A 21,711-nucleotide genomic window follows, 5' to 3' on the forward strand; every position below is an offset into this window, starting at 1 on the left:
ATTGAAGTCTCTTCCTTAACACCTTAGTTTTTTCATTTAAAAATAAAACTTTTAACAAGTCACCCCATGAACAGGTTTATGAGAATTAGATGAAATAACAGATCAAAGGCTAGCAGACTTCAAATACACAATAGGTACACAATAACTGTTGCTGTGTAACAAAATGTCCATTTCATGACATTCAACTGTGTTCATCTCAAAAGTACTTCATTAGCACTGATAAAAAGTTTGTAACTCATGCTATTAAAATATTATAAACTAAACTTGTTTTTAAGAACTGCTTGTTTCAAAGGTTCTTATGCTGTTATTCAAGATAAATTTGGTTCATGTCACTACACAAATTTAAGGACAAGTGAAAATGGGGCAGCTGCAGTGTAATGGAAAGGTTACAGGAGTTGCTACAATACAAACTTACTGTCTGGGTGATTTAGTCCCTTAGAATCTCAGTTTCCTCATATATGAAATCTACCAAATACAACTACCCCATTTCAAGGGATACTGTGAAAATAAAATGAAATAGTATGAGTTTGGGTGTTTTGCAAACTAAAAAGTATTATATGGGTGTACCAGAGAGATTGTAATTGTCATTTACATAGGTGATCAAAAAGGAACTTATTTCACCCAAAGGTAAACCAAGGAAAAGTGAATGCACTTTTTTTTTGTCAGATAAAAGACAGTTGGATGGCTTGTATTCATGTACTCTCCCTGGACATCTTTTCTGACAGCCAGGACTCTAATAGCAGAGACCACTGGATGGAGACCCATCATTTTGAATTTAAATGCGACTTGCAGAGCCAAATGATAACTTGGAGCATTTTACAAAAGAATGGGAAAACCCAGTCAAACCAGGAGGAGGACAAGGGCATTAACCATCAAAAGTAATAGTTTTGTTCACTGTGTGAGCGCCTAGCAAGCACCGCTGAAGCATGAAGCTGAACCGCAGGGGTTTAAGTTTGTTTGACTTTTCTAAGTTTATTGCTCAAATGCCCTGCTCTGGGTCACTCGTCTGCTGTCTCTCTCAGGTCTTGACTTTGTCCCCTTATTGAATCCAACATGTTTTTCAACACATCTCAAGTCATGAAGGTGATTTTTCTTTCAATTCTCACCCCCTTTTTTGAACTGAATTCTCTGCAAGTATGGAGAAAGATATAGAGTTGACTTGCCCTGTACCTTAAATAGGAAAATGGAAATAATGACTGCTTTCAATTCCTTTTGTTCTTTTGTGTTCCAGAAATAATTCTCCAATATCTAAATAATTCCGTTGATTACATCCATATGAAAGAAGGACCAGAGTTATTATTAATCTAGGAAAAAGTTTCAAATCTTTTAGTGGAAGACAACCTTTGTCTAGAGTCCCTAGAAGAAAAACACTTTCTTGAGAAATGTTGGCATTGGTTTTAGGTTATGTTGGAAGCTCAAAAGTCAGAATGACACAGTAATAAAATAAAGAAAAAAATGGCTTCAATGAGAGTCCTAGTATTCAGCTGAAGAGAAGGGAATTGAGTAAAGTTTTTATGTACATCTTTATTTTCCCCCCTTCTACTGTATAAAGGTTAACATTGAATTGTAATTTTCTTAGATTGTCATGAGTCTCAAATTCTTGAAATACTGCATCTTCAGGATGTAGTATTTATGTGGGCATATGTGTGTGTGTGTGTGTGTGTGTGTGTGTGTGTGTGTGTATGTTTGTACAAAAAGTGTATGCAGGAGCCTGTGGAGGTCAGAATTTGATCTCCTGGAACTGGAGTTATAGACAGTGGTGAACCACCATGTGGGTTCTGGGAGCTGAACTTGGGTTACCTGAAAGAGCAGTAAGTGCTCTTAATCACTGAACCATCTCTCCTGCTCCAAGGAGGACATTTTTATGATCTTAAATAATTAGACCTACAGACTTACCTACACCTAGTACTAATTATTGAAGTTTTTCCTTTATAATCAAGTTTGTTATTATATTTTAAATAAGTGAATTGATTTAAATGGATTGGGCCTTTTTGTCAGACCTTAAGAGCTAACTCATGCATTCAAGCCTTCTGAAAAGACAGATATTTCTCATTAACATATTAAATCATTCAACTCTGATCTGGTAACACTTTTTATCATGAAACAGAACCTAAAATTTAGCTATTGAAATGCAAGTTTTTTTTTAAATCAGAAATCAAATAGCAATTTTGCAAATTATACTTCCTTTTTGTCATCAAATACTCATTTCCATACAGATATAGACATGTCCTATAACTTTTATGATATAGAATCTAACTAATTGGCTTTTAGAATCAAATGGGTAATGGTGTAGGCATTCCCGAGAAGTCATAAGAAAGATAGCAATACTGTTGGAAGGAGTGAGAAACCACTTGAACTTCAGAAGACAATTTCAGAAGGAAAATCATGAGCACTTTAGTAAGGACAAAATAAATTTCTATGTACCTGCTGTCAAATGAGATCTCTTGAGGGACAACATGAGTACTGTCCTTGCCAATAAGAAATTTGATTCGATCATAGAAGAGTCTTGAAGTGTGCTGAGAGAAGAGGGGCTGGCTTTGTTGAATGAGGTCAAGAGGGTCTGGTGAGCCCTGGCAGAGTGGGCTTACATAACAGTTGCTTTGTTGACAACAATCTGGGTCCACACAGTCAGTTAAACCATCTAGAAAACAAAACAAATCAATAGTGATATTTATCTTCAAGGAAAACAATATAGTCAAAAATATGCAGAAAGATAGTAAATGCAGTTAACCAGTCATATCTGAGACTAGAGCCTGTTATATTTGCATATTTCTCAGCAGTTGTTACTGAGTTTATAGAGTACCTTAAGGAAATTCCATTTATTTTCATAAATCTTCCGGTTTTGAATTCTCTAACATTTAACTAGAGACTATAGTTTATATAGCTACAATGTAGCTTTCAGTTAAAGTATTCTGTTAGGTATAATTTGTTATACTTTTCCATATTCAACAAGAACACTGAGTCAGAATGATAACTATTTTTGTTCCTTTAAAAGTTCTGTGAATATACAATTACCTAGTACCTGACAACCTGATTTTATTTGCACTTAAAAAATCCTTTCAATATGGTTGTCTACTGATAATTCTTAGAATAGAGGTTGAGATTTTTGTGGTGAAAAAGTAGATAGGACAGTGATTTTCAAATGTGCAGCCAATTAACAGTGGAGTTTATTAAGTATCCATATACCTAAATTCTACCTACTGAACTGGAATTTCTCCTTGTTCCAAGATTGTACACACTTAATATGGGTGCTTCTGAAGCATTCTAGAGTAGCAGATTATCTTTTTATTTCATTTTAGGAATTTATACAACAATGAGAATTTATGCAATTATTGCTAAACCTAATATCTACCAACATAACAAGTCACTTTTTTTTCCCTTTTGGGGCCTTCGCCATTTTCACTGGACTCCTGAATCCACTGTTGTATGAAGGAAAAAGGAGTCACATAAGAGTTTCACTCTTTGGAAAGGAGTGATAAAGAACATAAGACCTATGGAAGGGAGGACTGACTATTTAGAATTATGATAGGTAGAAAATGCTTTGTTAGTTTATTGGGGAGGTAATGAAAGAAAAGGAACCTTATTCCTCTAGGGATTCTGGACTTAGTAGAATAAAATAGGTATTTAAACAGCTGACTCTTATACCAGACAAATATGAGAACTCTAGTTCTAATCAACGAAAAAAAAAAGTGGTTGGAGTGATTAATTGAGCATATGGACACTTCACTCCATATCTAATAAGGGAAAAATTAAAGTCTTCCCAAGGTCCTGAGGGCAGGCAAGTGACTCTAATTCAGTTGTTTAACAAGGGTAAATATAAAGACGCTAATCTTAGCTTGCAGTGGAACAGAGAGGTTCAGGTGGATTACTGGCTCCTTAAGACTGATGATTAAAGTTACAGGTACTGATTCCCTAAAGCAATTTGGTTTTCTCCCCCTCCCTCACTTGGCTGCTCCAGTTGAGCTACAGGAAGACGTCCCATAGCTGGGGGCAACACATAGAGAGAAGGCATTTGGAAGAGTAGCCTTGGGGCACCTTGGAAGATATTTTACCCTACATGTAGTCTTTTCAAATTCCCTGGACCATAGACAATACTTTGATTTAAAATGAGTTTGCCTTTCCCCCCCCCTTTAGTCAACTTTTGACATGCTTTCTTTCTGTTTCTCCATGAACACATTTCTTTTTCACTTATGACTAACATGTGGCTTTGTTTAAAAAATAAGTCCTGTTCTTCCACCATTCATCAAAATCTATTAGCAGACATTCCCTGGATTTTAGATGACATTACTACCTCTTCCTCTGATAAGATGTTTTCAGTCGCTTATTGGCACATTATCTCTTCACTCTTCTGCTAATTAAACATCTGAATGTATAGAGAAGTTGGCAAAAACATCAGATGGATTAAAAGCGTTTTTCTAGTGTTTTCTATTGGTGTTTCATACTCCAAACAATGAAAAATATGAGTCCAAACACAAATTCATCTTTATCTTACATTTTATTGAATAGTGATTTTTTTTAAATTATTGGCATAACGTACATGGAATCACCTAGTGTTGTGCTTGTTAAATATTAACAAATGCACTAATAGTTTTGCACAGTGACAGGCCTGATCCTATCAACTATGATTCAGACTTATTATGGAAAATAAATTGATTTTAAATAATAGTAATGTCATAGTAATCTTCAAAATTGGATTCTGAAACTAAGCATTGAACTAATTTAAAATTGGTAACCACATTTTCATCTAGTTATGTGATATAGAATTCAAGGTAATCTCTTATATTTAGTAATTGCCTGTTATATAGAGAGCTGACCCTATGAGATTTCCTTTTCTGAAAACAATAGTAAGGCACTGTTGAATTTAGAAAGGTAGCAGGAAAACAGACCAACAATGGCATGAAACCCTAAATTATAATTTGCAGGCAAACCCAGCACCCGAGCAAAGATCTACTTACCAATTATCACATTGGATAACACCCCAAACAGTATGTCTAGACTGTTACAAAGAAGTGCAAATGACAGTCACACTGGATGTGTGTATTTTTTTTCTTTTGGCTATTAACAGTTCTTTTATTGTTCTGAATTGGAAGCTGTGGCACCCTACTGACAACCAAGCTCAGGGTGTCAGGTACAAACATATCATATGTTAGCTTATTTTATTTTCAGAGATTGTTTTCTTTACTGGAATAAAAATAAAAGAGAGCAAAAATTGGATGTCACATTGTCTTGGAAGACTAAACATGGTGTTCATTGACCCTAGGTTTGCTAACCAGTTTGGGTCTATTTCAATTGGCTCAATTCATGCTGATGAAAAGCAAGGATACTATTTGTTTCTATGTGATCAAGTAATCACTAGTAAATGTTTGCCTATCAGATGTGTACCCTTGATTGGAAAAGAGAATAGAAAAGGAGACATGAACAAAATGGGAGAAACTCATATTGGGCTAAACTCTAACTTACTCACAGTACCCATACTATTGTTTTTTTTTTTTTTTTTTTTTTTTTTTTTTTTTTTTTTTGGTTTTTCGAGACAGGGTTTCTCTGTGTAGCTTTGCGCCTTTCCTGGAACTCACTTGGTAGCCCAGGCTGGCCTCGAACTCACAGAGATCCGCCTGCCTCTGCCTCCCGAGTGCTGGGATTAAAGGCGTGCGCCACCACCGCCCGGCCCATACTATTGTTTTGATAGTAATGAACAATTAAGTTTTGGTAGAGTATCCCAAAGAATTTTCAACCCTGTGTGAACTAGTGAATATTTTCTAAATATTAGTTACTTCCAAATGTATCATCTCGGCTAGCTTCTGCAACACATTTTTACATAGATATTCTCAAGTTCATTTTACAAATAGAGGAAAAGAGGCTGTTATTCCATAGTTTTAGGTTATGTGGGAGTCACATTAACATATAGTGTTCTGTTTAGAAATCTTAGTTTAATGTCACCATCTAAGCACTGAGTATTACTAGAATTGACATAGGCTGCAGGATTTCTAAGTCCCTGACTATATAAAGGTATTCAGAGCATGTGAACCAACTAAGGTAAAAAAAAAAAAAACTCAGACAAGTTTGTTTCCAAAGTATACTTTGGCACCTATAATCTATATGACTCTGGACAAAGCAATTATACTCCTGGACTCTCAGTTTCCTTACCTATCAGTTGTGGGGAACAACATGTTCCATAAAGAGTTGCAAGGTTCATATGTTGTAATGATTCTAAATACAACACTGTATGCTTTCAGAGTAATATGAACATAGACTGAAGGATCTCATACTAAAGTTATAAGAAAGAAGGACAAATACTTCATGATTCCTCTTATATAAGGAATGTAATCAAACATAAAAGTAAATGACATAACAGTATTTTCCAGAAGATGTGACATGTGGCTATGTGGAGTCATTCATTCAATGCTATAAAGTTATCGATGATGAGCAGTCTCATGTGTATAATAATATGCACTCAAAATTTCATTACATGGTAGATCTTAAAAATTACAAGGATTCAGAAGGTAACTTTGGGGGTGCTAGATATATTGTAGCTTTGATAATGGTCAAAGTAACTGAAGTATATATAAAATCATTAAGACTTTTAAAATTATTATTTTGTTTTTTATGCCATTTGAAATCCAGTAAAGTTGGAAAGATAATCACGAAGAATTTGCACACTGTCTAGTTTGTAGCTAGTTGATAAATGTTAGGTTTTATTTTTTTGAGACAGGGTTTCTCTGTGTAGTTTTGGTGCCTGTCCTGGATCTCTCTCTGTAGACCAGGCTTGCCTCGAACTCACAGAGATCCACGTGGCTCTGCCTCCCAAGTGCTAGGATTAAAGGTGTGTGCCACCACCTCCTGGCTAGCTATTATTATTACGACAAGTTCTGGACTATAGAATAAAATATGTAAGCATTTGTCAGGATCTTTGTTTAGTATCTGTTTCTGTTGTTGGAGCACAAGCTTCAAGGAAGCAGAAACTTACCTTGTTTATTGTTTGCTCTCGAATGCTAAGAAAACACTTGAAAAAAAGGCAGTAATGAATGAATGAAAAAATCTGGGTACTCAGCATGGAACTTTTGACTGAAAGGTAGACATTTGATATAACACATGGATCCATGCTAACCAATTAAACTTTAATTCAAAGCTGGGAGTCTCTAGTTCTGTGTTCTCCAGTGAGTAGCCTGATATGGCTATTGTACATTTGAGATGTTACTAGTGGGACTGAAAACAGCTGGATTTTATGTTAAAATACACATGGCTACTGAATAGACAGTGAAAATTTGATGTTTCCAAATCTTTAGATATTGGATGATGTTTAAATTAACCCAGACATTATAAAATGGTTTAAATTTTTTACCATCAGATTTATTACTATTTTGCCCATTGTATGTTCTATCATTGATTTTTATAGTTAAAAATTCATTTTCCATTGTAACATTTGTAATTTGTGTTTTCTTTTGCATTTAATTCATTAATCCAGCTGGGGTATATTCACTCTTCTTGCTTTTTTAGGTACATGGTATAAATTAAAAATCTAAATTTGTTTCTTAATAGTTGTCCCAACACCATATAATTCATAATAATTCTTTTTCCTGCTGACATTTTTTTGGTTTGTGTATGTGGTGTGCATATGTTTGTATGTATTCATGTGTCTATGTGTACATATGTATGGGTATGATTGTAGAGTCTACAGGTTGATATTGGCTGCCTTCCTCAATCGCTCCCTACCTCATTTAAAAATTATTTGTTACTTTTTAATGTGTGGGTGAGTGTGTGTGTGCACGTGTGTGTATTTGTGCATGCTCGTGCACGTATGTTGTACGTGTGGGGGACATGCACACTACGCTGTTAACGTGGAGGTCAGAGGACAACTTTGTGGCATCGGTTCTGGGGATTTGGACATTGAACTCAGGTTCTTCATGTGCTGAGCCATCTTATTGGATATCCTCTTTTTTGTTTGTTTGTTTTGTTTTCATTTTTTGAGACAAGGTGTGTCACTGAACCTGGAGTTCATGGAGCAATTTGGCTAGGCTAGCTGGCTAGCAAGTGCTAAGGACTGTCCTTTCTCTATTCCCCCAACAGTGAGATTTCAGGTGTGTGTTGCTACTCTAGGCCTTTATGCTTTAGCATGGGTATTGGAGATCAGACTCAGGTCTTCAGGCTTCTTTGGTGAGCACTTTACTGAGCTATATCTCCAGCTCCTTCACACTGACTTTTTGATGCTGGTTTAATGATATAATAAATTTAAATTTGTGCCTGGGCATGTTCCTGGGCTTTTATTTGGTTGTGTTGATCTGTCTATTCTTATATCAACAACGGGTTTTTTAATTTTTTTTTTATTATGGGTACTTTGTAATAGACTTCATTGTTGATAGCTTCTCTTACTATTTGTTTTAGCTATTTGGATGAAGCTAATACTTTGCTTATTTTTTTTCTCCCTGGGCTTGTAAAAGTTGATGATCATATTCTCAAAATTTCAATTCAAGACACATGACTAACAAATCATAAGGTGGTCCCATGATGTATGTCTCCTGCATGCTTAGGATTCTGCAGATGATAAGTGCTTAAAGGGATAACTTTGGTCACAGTATTTGAAAGAGGTGTGACTTTTATAGTAATTAGTACTTAGAATAAGAGACCTTTCTTTTTTTATATAGGAAAAAAATCCCAAGTTTATTTGTTCACAGCTTTTACTCTTCGAGGACCTCCTAGGTAGCTTACAGGGAAGCTGTGTCACCTACATATTCAGTGTAGCCCAATTACTAAGAGTCACAATACATTGAGATCAGAGTGTAACTAAAGTCAAAGCTGCAGGATGTAACAGTGGTTCTAATGAATATTCAATGGTGATTAGGATGCAAGAAAAATCCCAAACAGTTTTAAGTATCAGGTGTAATATGGAGTAATCAGGTAGCAGCTACTTGAAACAACTGCTTGAAAGTGATATATTTTTGATTGGAAGATTTCTTAAGAATTGCATTTTAAAAATTAGGAATACTTTTTTCAGGAATGCTCAATTGGCACTTTTTGATTTAATTAAAACACATGCAAATATACAAACAAAGATACTAATCATTTATCATAGTCAGCTAAACGAACTCTGCCATTTTGAGAATCTGGAAAGCTGAGATCACCAAACTAAGGACCTCTAATGTATTCTTTGGGTTAGTATATAAATAATGTAGAAATGGAATTATTGGTTTAAAGTCCTAGTCATGGGACTTTTAGTGGTTATTCAATTTATCTTTCTTTCTTAAAGCAGAGACCAATCTATATTTGTCATCAATATTATCTTAGTTTCACTAAAAGAAAAATGGTAATTGAAACTCTCATGGAGCTTTCTAACCCTAGTCCCTAAAGAGACACTCATAAGCTATGCTTAGCTCTTATCAGGCTTTTGATTTTCAATTTGCATATAGATACACAGTTTGAAGGAATGTTCAGAGGTCAACACACATTCAGTAAAATCTTCTATTTTTTTTGTAGCCACATATTCCATAGACATTGAGAATTGGTGATTCAATAATTCATTAATGTTTAATTGATCCATTCATTAAACATTTTTGGCTGCCTTCATGTGACCTTGAAGCCATAAAGATGCTTGATAATTAAATATTCCATTATTTTTATTACTTGATAACGTCAGGAAACTTATTTTGGCCTGACTTTAATTGATCCAGAAATTATAAATGCATAGGTTATTAACATATTTTGTGAATATATCTCTTCAACCAACACATCAGATAGTAAATCTCTATAGTATATACCAATGAGGTGCATTACCTGGCCTTACACTCAAAATCTCTCGGTTCCTTGCTATATAATCTTTATAAACTTAATTTATTTTTCTGTGCCTAGTTTGATAATTTGTAAATATCATCAATTGAGGTTCCTACACCAAAGAGGTTACATTAGATACCTCACATAAGATTCTTAGCACAGTGCCTGGTTCATAGTAAATTTGCATACAAGTAGCTTACTGTCGTTATCAATTATATTTGGCAAATAGCTATGGCACATGTGTCATGCCTGACACATATCAAGTAAAACAGAAAGATATGTAATTAAGTATGTGACTGTATGGTGTATACTATAAGCACCAGTAGAGATGGAGGAAGCAAAAGTCAGAGACTTCATGGGAGATGTGGACAGAGAAATATGAGTGAAGAGAAGGCATCCCAGAAAAGATGCATATAATAAAAACAGGGAAATAAACATGAGTCTTAGAGGGCCATAAACCTTGGCCAAGCAGTTGATCTATATACCATTCATTTGAAAAAGAAAAACTTACTCTGCATCCCAAATGAGGTTTTTAGTTTATATAGGTAGGAATTAGTATTTTTAGAAATAAAGTGGTGTATTCCCCCAATCTCTCCCCCTCCCTCTCTCTGTTGTCCTCCATTATATTTATTGTGGTTACTTTAACTATCTCATTTAATACATATAACCACATTCTATGCACTTAATTCTAATTTCCCATACATAACATATAAAGGAAGAAACTTCTTTTGCTTGTGTTTGTGTATATGATGTGCATGTGTATGTATACGTGTGTGTGTGTGTATGTGTGTCTCTGTGTATGTGTGTTTAAGCATATATGTAGAGGACTGAAGCTGACTTTGTATGTCTGCCTTAATTACTTTTCACTTTTTTTTATTGAAGCAGAGTCTCTCAAACAATCCAGAGTTGACCAATTTGATTTAGCTTAGTTAGGGAGATTGCTACAGGGATTCCTATCTTTGCCTAAACACTAACTGCTGTCTTATGGGTTTAAGCTCATTATTTGGATAGAAATGATAAGAAATTTAATTGTCTCACAAATACAGAAAATAGGACCCACATTTAATAATCTACTTCATTTTAACCCAAGGTACTGTAATTAGAAAAGCAGTTTGTTAATTTCTTGTTTTCTTGCCTAGAAACTATACAAAAGTTATGTTAAACTGAATTATCACAATGACCTTGAGTTGTCAGGTGCTAATGTACACACAATGAAATATTTTCTTTGTTCTTAATTATTTAATTATTTAGAGCTCCGTCTCATGTCTCTTAGTAATACTTGATAACTTTCAGAGGACACATACAATTTGTAATAAATTTTTGTATTTAAGAACGGAACATGATATTTTATTTATTAGTTTTTGAGACACACTCTGTATCTATTTGTGGTTTACAATTAAATGAGATACAATACTTGAAAAACATTTGGAACATTGCCCAGCCATAGTATTTTTCCATAAACAATATCTTTAAAATATTATTGAAATTTAAAATAGTATAACCCCATATATCTCAACAATATAGATACTTAGGATTCTTAATTTTGTCCTTGGCCAGATTGGTCACTGCTGTGCTAGAGGCAAGTTTGTTGCTTTCTTACATGAATGTTTTGTAAGTAACTCACCTCCATCATTGTCCAAGTTGTCTCCACAAAGCATTTCCATGACAATGTTGCAGCCTGTCCCACTCCAACCAACCTGACACACACAGTGCCAACCATTTTGATCCAGGGTACATCGACCATTTCCAAAGCAGAGCCCTGGACAGCCATCTGAAAAGACAGCAGGGAGTAACAATCAGAGATATCAGAATGGGATTGGCCAACAATGATGTATCTGCCCACAGGGAAGAACTTAATCATCTGGGCTCCGTTCAGATGAGGTGCTGAATAAATGCAAGAGGAGCTTGCTTACTTGCAACACCTTCCCAGGGAACTTGTTATCCCTGACTTTGCAGTGTTTTTCCTTAGAGAGCCAATTAAGTGTTATTAATGCTAACCCCAATTCCCAATCTCTGGTTCATATAGGAGGAAAACTGTGGTGGGGACAAGAAATGTTTTTTTGTTTCTTTTTGAAAAACGTATCTCCTCATCTCTATCAAAACTGGATAGATGATGCTGTATCTAGTTATGACCAGTAAGTTGTAGAAAGACAGCAGTTTCTATGAAGAGAAACTTTTTTCAACTACTAGCCTGTGATGATTTCCCCCCTGTGATCTAGTGCTTCAGGACATAGGTATGCTGGTTTGTAATTCAGACCACACCATGGTGTATTTGCTTATTCCTTAGAAATGTGCTGCACTTGTTTTGTGTCTACTCAGATTTTCAAGATTATTATTGATCTGAGGGCTAAGCACTGGGAATTTTACTTCTATAGTATCTCTTGTAAAAGCCAGCATATTACTGTGTTTATAATAATAACATTAAGTACTCAGAAAATTATTATGGGATTAAAATATGCTATACATAGACTTTCTTAATTCTAGAGAATAACTGGAAAAATATAGTCAAGAGAAAGTATAGTATTTGAATATTTTTAGTTAATTACTAAAGCACAAACACAGGCAATGATACTTTAGAATTAGGCTTCTTTTTTTTTAGTACCTGTTTGAAATGTGTCTTACTCTTTCTATGAATAGTTCAGAGGTAGGCTCTATCAAAAGGAAACTATGCATGTTCTAAGTGATCAGTGGTAGATATATGGACACAATAATAACAATAATAATAATGATATACATATATTGAATATTTTCCCAATAGTCATACACGGCCAGACCTCCTGGCTTTTACTAGGGGTAGTCCAATCAACATTCTTTTTACTGTATGTCTTCAAAAGAAAATTTCAGAAGGATAAGTATAAATGTAGGTTTAAAAATATTATAGAAGTAACCTCATCTTCTTTCCAAATGGTTTTGCAAGTAATTATCAATAGCACAGAGAAAGGAACTAAAATAGCAGATGTCAGACAGAAAGAATGATAAGTTTTATGAGTATCATATCTCCAAGTCATGACACAGAGTGAGTATACGTAGCCTGGAAAAAGGAATTTCTCTACTTCTCTTCTAATGGGTACTCAATGGAGAAAATAAAACTCAAGGTGATTTGGGACAGAAAAACACCACGTATTTGACAGAAAATCCCTTGTTGTTTCTGTCAAAGGCAAATCCCTGGAGGGACAAAGGATAAGGTACTTATAGGGGAAAATTCTGCCCTTAGAAGGACAGAAGAATGTTATATGTGGACAGAGAAATATATTGTTTTGAAGAATACTTCACTTGTGTACCTCAACATACTTTATTTAATAATTGTCTGTAGACATGTATGTGTATATGTGCAACCTCCCCCACATTTTTCTTTTTACAAAAGAACGCAGAAAAGGAGTCCTTAAAATTGCCAGTCTATTGTATGCTGTAGCAACAGTGACTTGGGTGTTAGAAAAACAAGTTATCATCCAGTCTCATTAGTATAAACACAGCAGTATTACATTTAAATAAAGTTATCCAAAGTAAAACCAGAGAGAAACTAACCAAGCAACCAAATGAAACAAAGAAACAAAACCAAGACACCACCCTTGTTCTCCCACATGCACATTTCTTTGAAAGCACATTTCTGCTATTAAGAAAAAGTCTTACCTCGAACAGCATCTAAGTAGTGAGCTAAAGGGGGAGGAAAAAGAATGATTGAATAAATTTCTGGGAGACCAAAATTATACAACATACACTAATGGTTTACCATCTGTTGTCTGCAAAGAGAATGGCAAACTATGCCTTGCTGAAATGCCTGAAGCTCAAAAATTGGTACACTGCCCTGTGTATTTTGTGAATAATATTTTCTGTGGGAAAGTTATTAATGTCTTTTCTGTAAGAAACACTATTAGGCTTCCTTAAAAAGTGTCATATTTCACTAAAAGTATAAGAACTTCATTTTTCACATTTCAGTAATAACTTCTATGAAAGAGGACTAGCTTTATCTTCTTATTAGGAATGTCTTTAGAAGGGAGTTTTGGAGCAACCACCTTTGGTAATTATCATAATATTTAGTCTCATGTGAAGGCAATAAACTTACTATAGTGCAGAATGTAATTACTTAAGTTTCATCTGAATCACCCCTCACCACCTTTTTAATGAATCTTAAATATTTCCACAGTCATAGAACAAGACTTACTGTACCTGTAATAGAATAGTAATGCAATTTATTTAAATCATATGTATGTATATATTACATATACATATATATTATGCATTGCTTTGACTGATCCAACCATTGCATCAAAATCATATCACCTAAAAGTGAAAGCCATAATACAGTATACTAGGAGAAAAATGCTGACAATGAACTGCATATCAAAAACCTTACTCAAGGCAGGCTAATGTTCAGGAGTACATTAACACAAACCCAAATAATAACTTTGTGTGTAATTTTATGTATATATATTTGGGTTTGTCTCTTTTCTTTTAAGAGAGAAAACCATGAAGTTTGCTGAGTAGGAAGATGGGAGGTTTTTGAAGAGTTAGGAGAGGAGAAAGGATATACTAAAACATATTACACAAATAATTTAAAAATAAAAAGAAATTACCAAAACCAAAAGATAACTGTAGCCTTTGGTTGTGTACATTTTTTCTAGTCATGGAAATGCCAATGGGACACTGTGACCCATTTCTTTAGTAGAACAATGGGAATTGTACAATTGTATTTATTCCATTGTACATGTACAATGGTTAGTTTTGAATGTGACTTGACACATCTTAGAATTATCTGGGAAGAGAGTCTCAATAACATTGCTTGAATCATGTTCGTCTGTGGGAATGCCTATGGGAGATTATCTTGATGAGATTAATTGAAATGGGAAGATCGACCTAATATGGGTGGTATCATTCCCTATGCAGGGACCCTGAACTGTATAAGAAAGGAAAAAGTGAGCTGAGCACAAGCATACATACATTCACTGTGTTCTGTTTCTGAATATGGATATGATATCCCTAACTTCTAAGAGCTCCTGCTAATGTGACTTCCTTAGTATGATAAATTTTAATCTGGAACTGTGAGCAAAAATAAACTCTTTCTCTCCTAAGCTGCTTTTCTCAAGGTATTTTATCACAGAAACCATAAATACAATTAAGGCAAAATACAAGAAAACTTTTTGGCAGATATGTACATAAATAGAAGGTTTTTATTAAAAAACTATTTTACATTAGAAGTCTTAATTATTAGTAATATCTTTTATATTGTGAATATTGCATGATATGTTAACTATCACATAGGTATCCCCCTGTCTACAGAGTGTTCTGTCTGGGCACAGCTTGAAAATTTGTAAATTGATGACAAGGCTGTGAGAAAGGGTCAATACTTCAGCATAAACTCTGTACTACTAAACAAAGATAGACAATTGAATACAGATGTTCTATTGATAATAGGTCAGGAGTGCCTTTTTCATATACATTAAAGGCAGCCTCTAATGATATCAAATGGGTTCTGATAAAGTAGTCCCATTTAATGAAATTGTCCGTAGGTGCTTTCAACAAAAATAACCTATACTTTTCAAAAGGAAAAATGGACAGTGAATGTTACTGTCAACAAAAGCACTTATCTTATTAACTAATGACACTTTATTCCAATGTGTCATCTTTCATTTGAGTAACTCAAAGTGGTTGAAAGCAGACAATATAAGGAGCACTGAAGTAATGAGAAAAGAAATGACAGAAGAAATCAGTAAAATACTATTAAAGAAGAAACCTCCCAGTTCACAAAACAATTGTAGCCAGTGTTTCCTTTTCCCCTTTTCTCCAACTTCAAATTCTATGAATATCATGGCAACTGACTCACTAGAATTCTCTTACTTGTTCAATTATCCCAACTTACTTTAGTCAAAGTATGTTGATACTTACCGATTGTGCAGTGGTCGCCCTCCCATCCAGGGCTACACTCACATTTTCCATCTTTGCATTGACCATGCTCAGCACAGTGAGAGTGACAGGAACGTTCTTCACATGTTGGTCCTACCCAGCCTTCTTCACATTGGCATATTCCCCTTGAGCAGACCCCATGGCTACCACAATCCATGGTACAGAGCTCTGTGGAAATTCAAAGAAGGCATGTTAACATTTAATTAAAGCCAACAACCATTCCTTTCTAAAGGTATCAGAATGAACAACACATCACAGGCTACACTGATAACAAAATATCACTTACATTTCTTGTATCTGAATAAACATACAAGGGACTTTCCAAAGAAGGTAGTTAAGATTCTATGTGTAAAATAAATTTTAGGGCAAATTGATTTGAAGAAGTCTATAAAATGATGATGTCATCAAGACTTAGAAAGGAAGTGTTTGTCCAACAAACATCTGAGAGGATTCCTTAAAAGTTCATTAGAATCACAGATAATATTGAGTTATTTTATGATACTATATGTATTCACAGTGGATGATTACACAGTAAAATAGTATTCTAAGCTTACTCAGGAAGACAACATTGAAAAAAACTAACATAATAAAATTTATAATACACAAAAGGAAAAGCTCCCAATGACATTAATCAACTGGTTTCTCTGATCACACAATCAATATTTGTATTTATTTTAAGCATATGAAATGACTCCTGGTTGATTAAAGTACACAGCCTTCTTTTCTTGAAATGCTATTCAGTGTTTAGCCAATATAATGATGGTGTGTGCTGTCTTTGCTGAAGTTGTCTGCTTTGTCTCCTTGACTTTTTGATGAGAAATGTTGAATATTAATAAAATCCTGACAGTAGATAAACCAAAGATAAGAGCTTGGCAAGCTTCTTTCTTATCTAATTCTTCTGCTAGAGGAAAATGGACAAAAGCTTATTGAAGGAATCCAATATGTTTGGTTTTTAATGGTCATACATCCTTGAAAGGAAAAAAGGGTATTCTGGAAGTTGAGTTGTCATTTTTATAGTCTAAATTTTGAAATTAATTTTGATATTAAGAATTATTCAGTTACAATAATATTAATAAATTCTATAGAGATCATGATAATTTTCAGGATGGGACAATACCTTTATGATAAAGCACTACCTGTAGAGATTTTTAAACCTGGATTGATTTGGTCACTAATTTATTAATATGTTTTGTATGTATATGTAGTATGTGTGTTCACATGTATGTGACTGCATATATGCAGGTATCCATGCACATGTGTATATCTATGTGTGGAGGTCAGAGTTTGATGTTACATAACATTGTTGATGGCTTGCCACTTTATTCACTTAGGAAGAGTCTCTTGCTGAACCCCCAGCTCACCATTTTGGCTAATGTAGCGATCCACTTTGCCCCTAGGATCCCCTGGCTCTGCTTCCTGAGTGCTGTGGTTACAAGTGGACTCCCTGCTTTGTTATGTGGTATTGAAGATAGAAACTCTAGTCCTGAGTCTTGCAGAACATGCAGTTTATCCACTGAGCTATCTTTCAAGCCTCTGATTATTTTTTGCAGGCTTGGGATTGATGGAAAGTAATGGGTTTGAAATATGAAATAAGAATGTCTGAGCCAGGCGGTGGTGGCACATGCCTTTAATCCCAGCACTTGGGAGGCAGAGCCAGGCGGATCTCTGTGAGTTCGAGGCCAGCCTGGTCTACAGATTGAGATTCAGGATAGGCTCCAAAGCTACACACAGAGAAACCCAGTCTCAAAAAAAAACAAAAAACAAAAAACAAAAAACAAAACAAAAGAATGTCTGATATCTCTGGTTAATATCTTTAAACAATTTGTTAACATGCTCTATCTGACTTGTGTTAAGTATATACCAGAAGGAATAATATGTATATCTCTAGTGGCTCGTGGACTGATTGGAGATATATTTTAGAGGTATAATCAATGGGAGTTTCTCAAGTTTCAATATGCTGGTTAAAGGAAAGTTTAAGTTAATAAAAATAGCAATAAATGAATGGATAATGCTGCTATGTATGAAATGAAAAATGTCTGGGGACTCACAAAGAGAACACCAAACATTAGCTTTATGTTATGTATACTGAGTTACATGAAAATATCAGTTAATTACAAGAATATATTTATTTGACAGGCTAGGTCTGGAGATGTAAATTTGGCAATCTTAATATATAGGCAATAGAAATAGTTGGAACACTGAAAGAGATATATGATAGCAGAACCTCTGAAATGTACTCTGAAATGTTCAGTGATTTATAAACTAAGTAAGCTGTTATGAAATTGACACAATTTATTATTTGCTAATAAAAATATGCAAAAATATCATGAAGAAAAGAAAGCACTATTGAAGGATACTGGGAAAAAGGCAATGCGATTTCAGAAGAAATCCAATGGGACTATGGTTTACTTTTGTCAGACACAGTATGAGAAGTGCCCACTAGATTTACCCAACAAGAAACTCTCAATGAGTCTAGAAAGAGCTGTACTGATAAAGTAGTAGCTGTAGGGCCAGATTGGACTAAGTAAAAATAAATGGAAAGCCATTTGCAGGTTCACCAGGTCATACAAAAAGTCTAGAACACTGAAAAATATATTTTAAAAGGTGAGCATTTTTCTAAGTGGTGGCTTAGATAGAATTATCTTGACCTAGCATGAGATCCATACATCTTGATTCCACATTTCTGATAGATAATTTGATCTTGCAACAGCAGTTCTTATGAATCTGAAATCATGATCTGCTCCCTTTCATAGTTCCCCATGACATTAAAAAGTGAAAGACCTTATTAAGATGAGAGGCCTGATTAGATAAACCACATCAATGCAAGACTGAAGAAACAATTCAAAGCATACAAAGAAAGAAGCATTGATTAAATGACAGAAATTGATAACTAAAAACTTGAGAGCTAGGACATAATGTAGAAAGGAAATATTATTGTATAGTAATATGAAATGGAATGTCCTAAGTGAAATACTTGTAAAGTTCTGTATTATTGATGAGATAGGCAAGAAATACTTTATCAAGATAGTATATAAAAATTTAATTATAAGACCTGGTTTCTAATAATAGAATCCAATATTTTTTACTATTTCTTTCTAATAAAAGCTAGAACATATAGATAAAATATATATTTAAATATTTTAGAAGATAGTAGATTTCCCAAGGTAATAAAGAATTACTGTATCAATCTCTAGGCAAAAAAACCAAAAACAAAAACAAAAACAAAAAAAAACCTCAGTGAGATGATTCTGACATTTATGGATGCTTTTTCCAGTAGCAGTGTTTGGTAGATATAGTAGAGGAAGATAGAGAGGCCTAGAAGCTGGGTTAAGCTTTGCTAGTCTTGTGGGGGCAGAACATACCTTGAAAAAATGGATAGGCATTTGTTACTCTCCACAATTCTATGGTAAAGGAAGGAGGAGAAGATGGATAGATTATGAGAGCCAGAAGTAAAGGTGAAAAGATTGTAAGACACAGAGATGAGAGATGACTCCAGACACAACAAGACTGATATACATATGAGCTCACAGAGACTGTGAAAGCACGCAAAAGTCCTGCCCAAGTTCAGTACAGACAGGGTCTCAGCAAAGACAGAGGGAAGTAGACATGTGCTCCCGTCTTTAACCTAGAAGCTATCTGCAATTGATACCCATTGGCAAATAGAAAATCACCTTTTCTCCAACTGAGTCTCACTGCGTATATAAACCATATTTTAGCGTAGGCTATATGCCTAGGCCCACACAAAACAAAGACAATGCATTTTTTATAGACTTTTTATTTCACTTTGCTTTGTTTTGTCTTTTTAGTCTTCTGTTGGTTTTGGTTTCTATTGTGTGGATTTTTCTTCTTTTCTGTTCTCATTTTGTTTTTTAGAGAGGGACAGAGGAATACACAGAGAGAACACAAAGTTGGATAGGTATGGAGGTAGAGAAGATCTAGGAGGAGTTGGAGGAGGGAAAAAGCATAATGAAAACATATTGTATGAATTTTTTCAATAAAAAAGATGACTCTGCTGACTCCCCATCGGAGGCCTTACCTTCTTGTAGGAGCGAATGGAGGGTGGGTTGGGGTAGAAGGCTGGAGGGGCAGGAGGAAGGAAAAGGGGGATCTGTGATTGGTATGTAAAATGAATAAAAAATGTCTTAATAATAAAAAAAAATGACAACAAAAACACCTGAAAGGAAAAATGGCCAAGGAATTTCCATTATTATAGCAAAGTAATTTCAAAGAAAGTGGAAGAAAGAAAATGATAATTACAAGAACTGAGAGTAATAAAACAGTGGCAGATGACTGTAGAAACTTTAAAGAAAAACAATACTTTATTTGCCTAGATCAATAAAGTTGATAATTCCTTTGTGGTGAGTGGATCAAGCCCCAAATACAGAGGGAGGACTCTATTAAGTAATATCAGTAATATAAAGTAGGAAATTAGTACAAATGAGTTGGCTTTTTGTCATTGCATTTGAACATGTTGTGAAGTAGGCAATTACCATAAAACCACAACATGTATTTATAACAACACAAATCAAAAGAAACTGGATAGTGTTTAAAGATCTCTATCCCACAGCAAACAATATCCTCATAAGGAAAACTCTAGTCTCAGATGACTGTACTTGTAAATATATCAAAGTTTGAAGGATGAAAGATTTATAATCCTGAATCAAATTTCCCAAAAAATAGAAAAAGAGGAGATTCTATAAAATGTGTCCTATGAAGTCACTATAAACTACATGTAAAATTCTAGCAAAGTTAATATATAGAAAAATGTAGGACAATGTGACACACTTCAGAAGACAGTATGGGAAAAGAAAAATTCACATGAAATCAAATGAATGAAATGCATGAAAATGTAATTATCACTTATCAAAACTAATGTAATGTAATTAAATCGAAAACATCTCACAAAATATGTTCAAGCCCTCTATTGAAACCAAAAAATGTTTGAAGTGAAATGAGATATAACATGAATAAATGGAAAGCTATATGGTGTTCATGGACCGGAAAACCCAATTTTGAAAGACACCAATTTTCCTGAACAGCTTTCATTTCACAATGAGACGAATGAGCATCTTAGTATCTTTGTCTCCGTGTACATTGTGTAGGTGTTTGCATGTTTGTGAGGAGACTGTGCAGTGCAGTTGACAGCAGGACCAAGTATCAAGATACAACGCTCTACTAACTTAGAACTTTCTATTACCGAGCTACACACACCAAAATTCACACATAAAGAACATGCAATTTATGGTGAAGGCGACCCTACAGACATGCAGAGAGAGTATTATGTTAAATTAAATGGTATGGAAGACTGAATATCCAGCAGAAAAACTACATTATCATGTACACTAAATTAATTTCAAATCATACGTACAAAGCACTATTTAAGAATGCTGCTGGAACACAACACTAGGAAATCATTTCTAGATTTTATGGTAGAAAATAATTTTTAAAGGAGTCATCAAAATACAACAATGAGAGTAAAATCCAATAATTTTGTGTCCATCAAAATTAATAGTTACCTACTAAAAGACAGAGAAAAGATATTTGAGTGGGTAGTATATATCACTAAAAAGATCATACATTTAGAATACTTTAAAAATTTCAAATTAATAGTAAAAAGACCAGAAGTATGGGCATTATATAAAAGCATAACTAGATGGCCAAATTCAAATGTTACCACATATCAGGGACATAAACATGAAAATAAAGAGGAAATACCTTTACAAAAACACAATAACAGTTAAAAGTAAAATGAACAACACAAATAGTAATGTGTTACAGATAACTTGAGCAAAAGAAAGTCTCATGCACCACAGAAGGCTCTGTAGATCGGTGTGATCACTTTGGAGAAGTATTTGACATTATCCGCCAAAGTTGAATATATATATTCTGTTATGCCACAGTCACACCACTTAGGATTTTCTTGGCAGACTAAAAACAAGCACATGCTTTTCAAAAGGTATGTATAAAAGTGTTCACAGAAGAATTATTGGTGCTAGACAAAATGTGGACACATTTCAAACACTCATCAGCAATAGAATGAATAATTAG

At 34.4% G+C, this 21,711-nt stretch overlaps 1 protein-coding gene across 4 annotated transcripts in view; it reads right to left on the reverse strand.

The window, feature by feature from the left end:
* Positions 1–21,711, reverse strand: part of Tenm1 (teneurin transmembrane protein 1) — an 829,897-nt gene that overhangs the window by 160,769 nt on the left and 647,417 nt on the right. For all 4 annotated transcript variants that reach the window (XM_028881639.1, XM_028881638.2, XM_028881636.2 and 1 more), the window contains 4 exons: positions 15,646–15,831; positions 13,393–13,416; positions 11,387–11,533; positions 2,425–2,641 (listed from right to left, as the gene is read on the reverse strand). In XM_028881639.1, coding sequence (XP_028737472.1) covers positions 2,425–2,641; positions 11,387–11,533; positions 13,393–13,416; positions 15,646–15,831 — 574 coding nt within the window. The remainder of the gene's footprint in view (positions 1–2,424; positions 2,642–11,386; positions 11,534–13,392; positions 13,417–15,645; positions 15,832–21,711) is intronic.

Source organism: Peromyscus leucopus, chromosome X (genome assembly GCF_004664715.2).
Source record: "Peromyscus leucopus breed LL Stock chromosome X, UCI_PerLeu_2.1, whole genome shotgun sequence".
NCBI classification, from domain to species: domain Eukaryota; kingdom Metazoa; phylum Chordata; class Mammalia; order Rodentia; family Cricetidae; genus Peromyscus; species Peromyscus leucopus.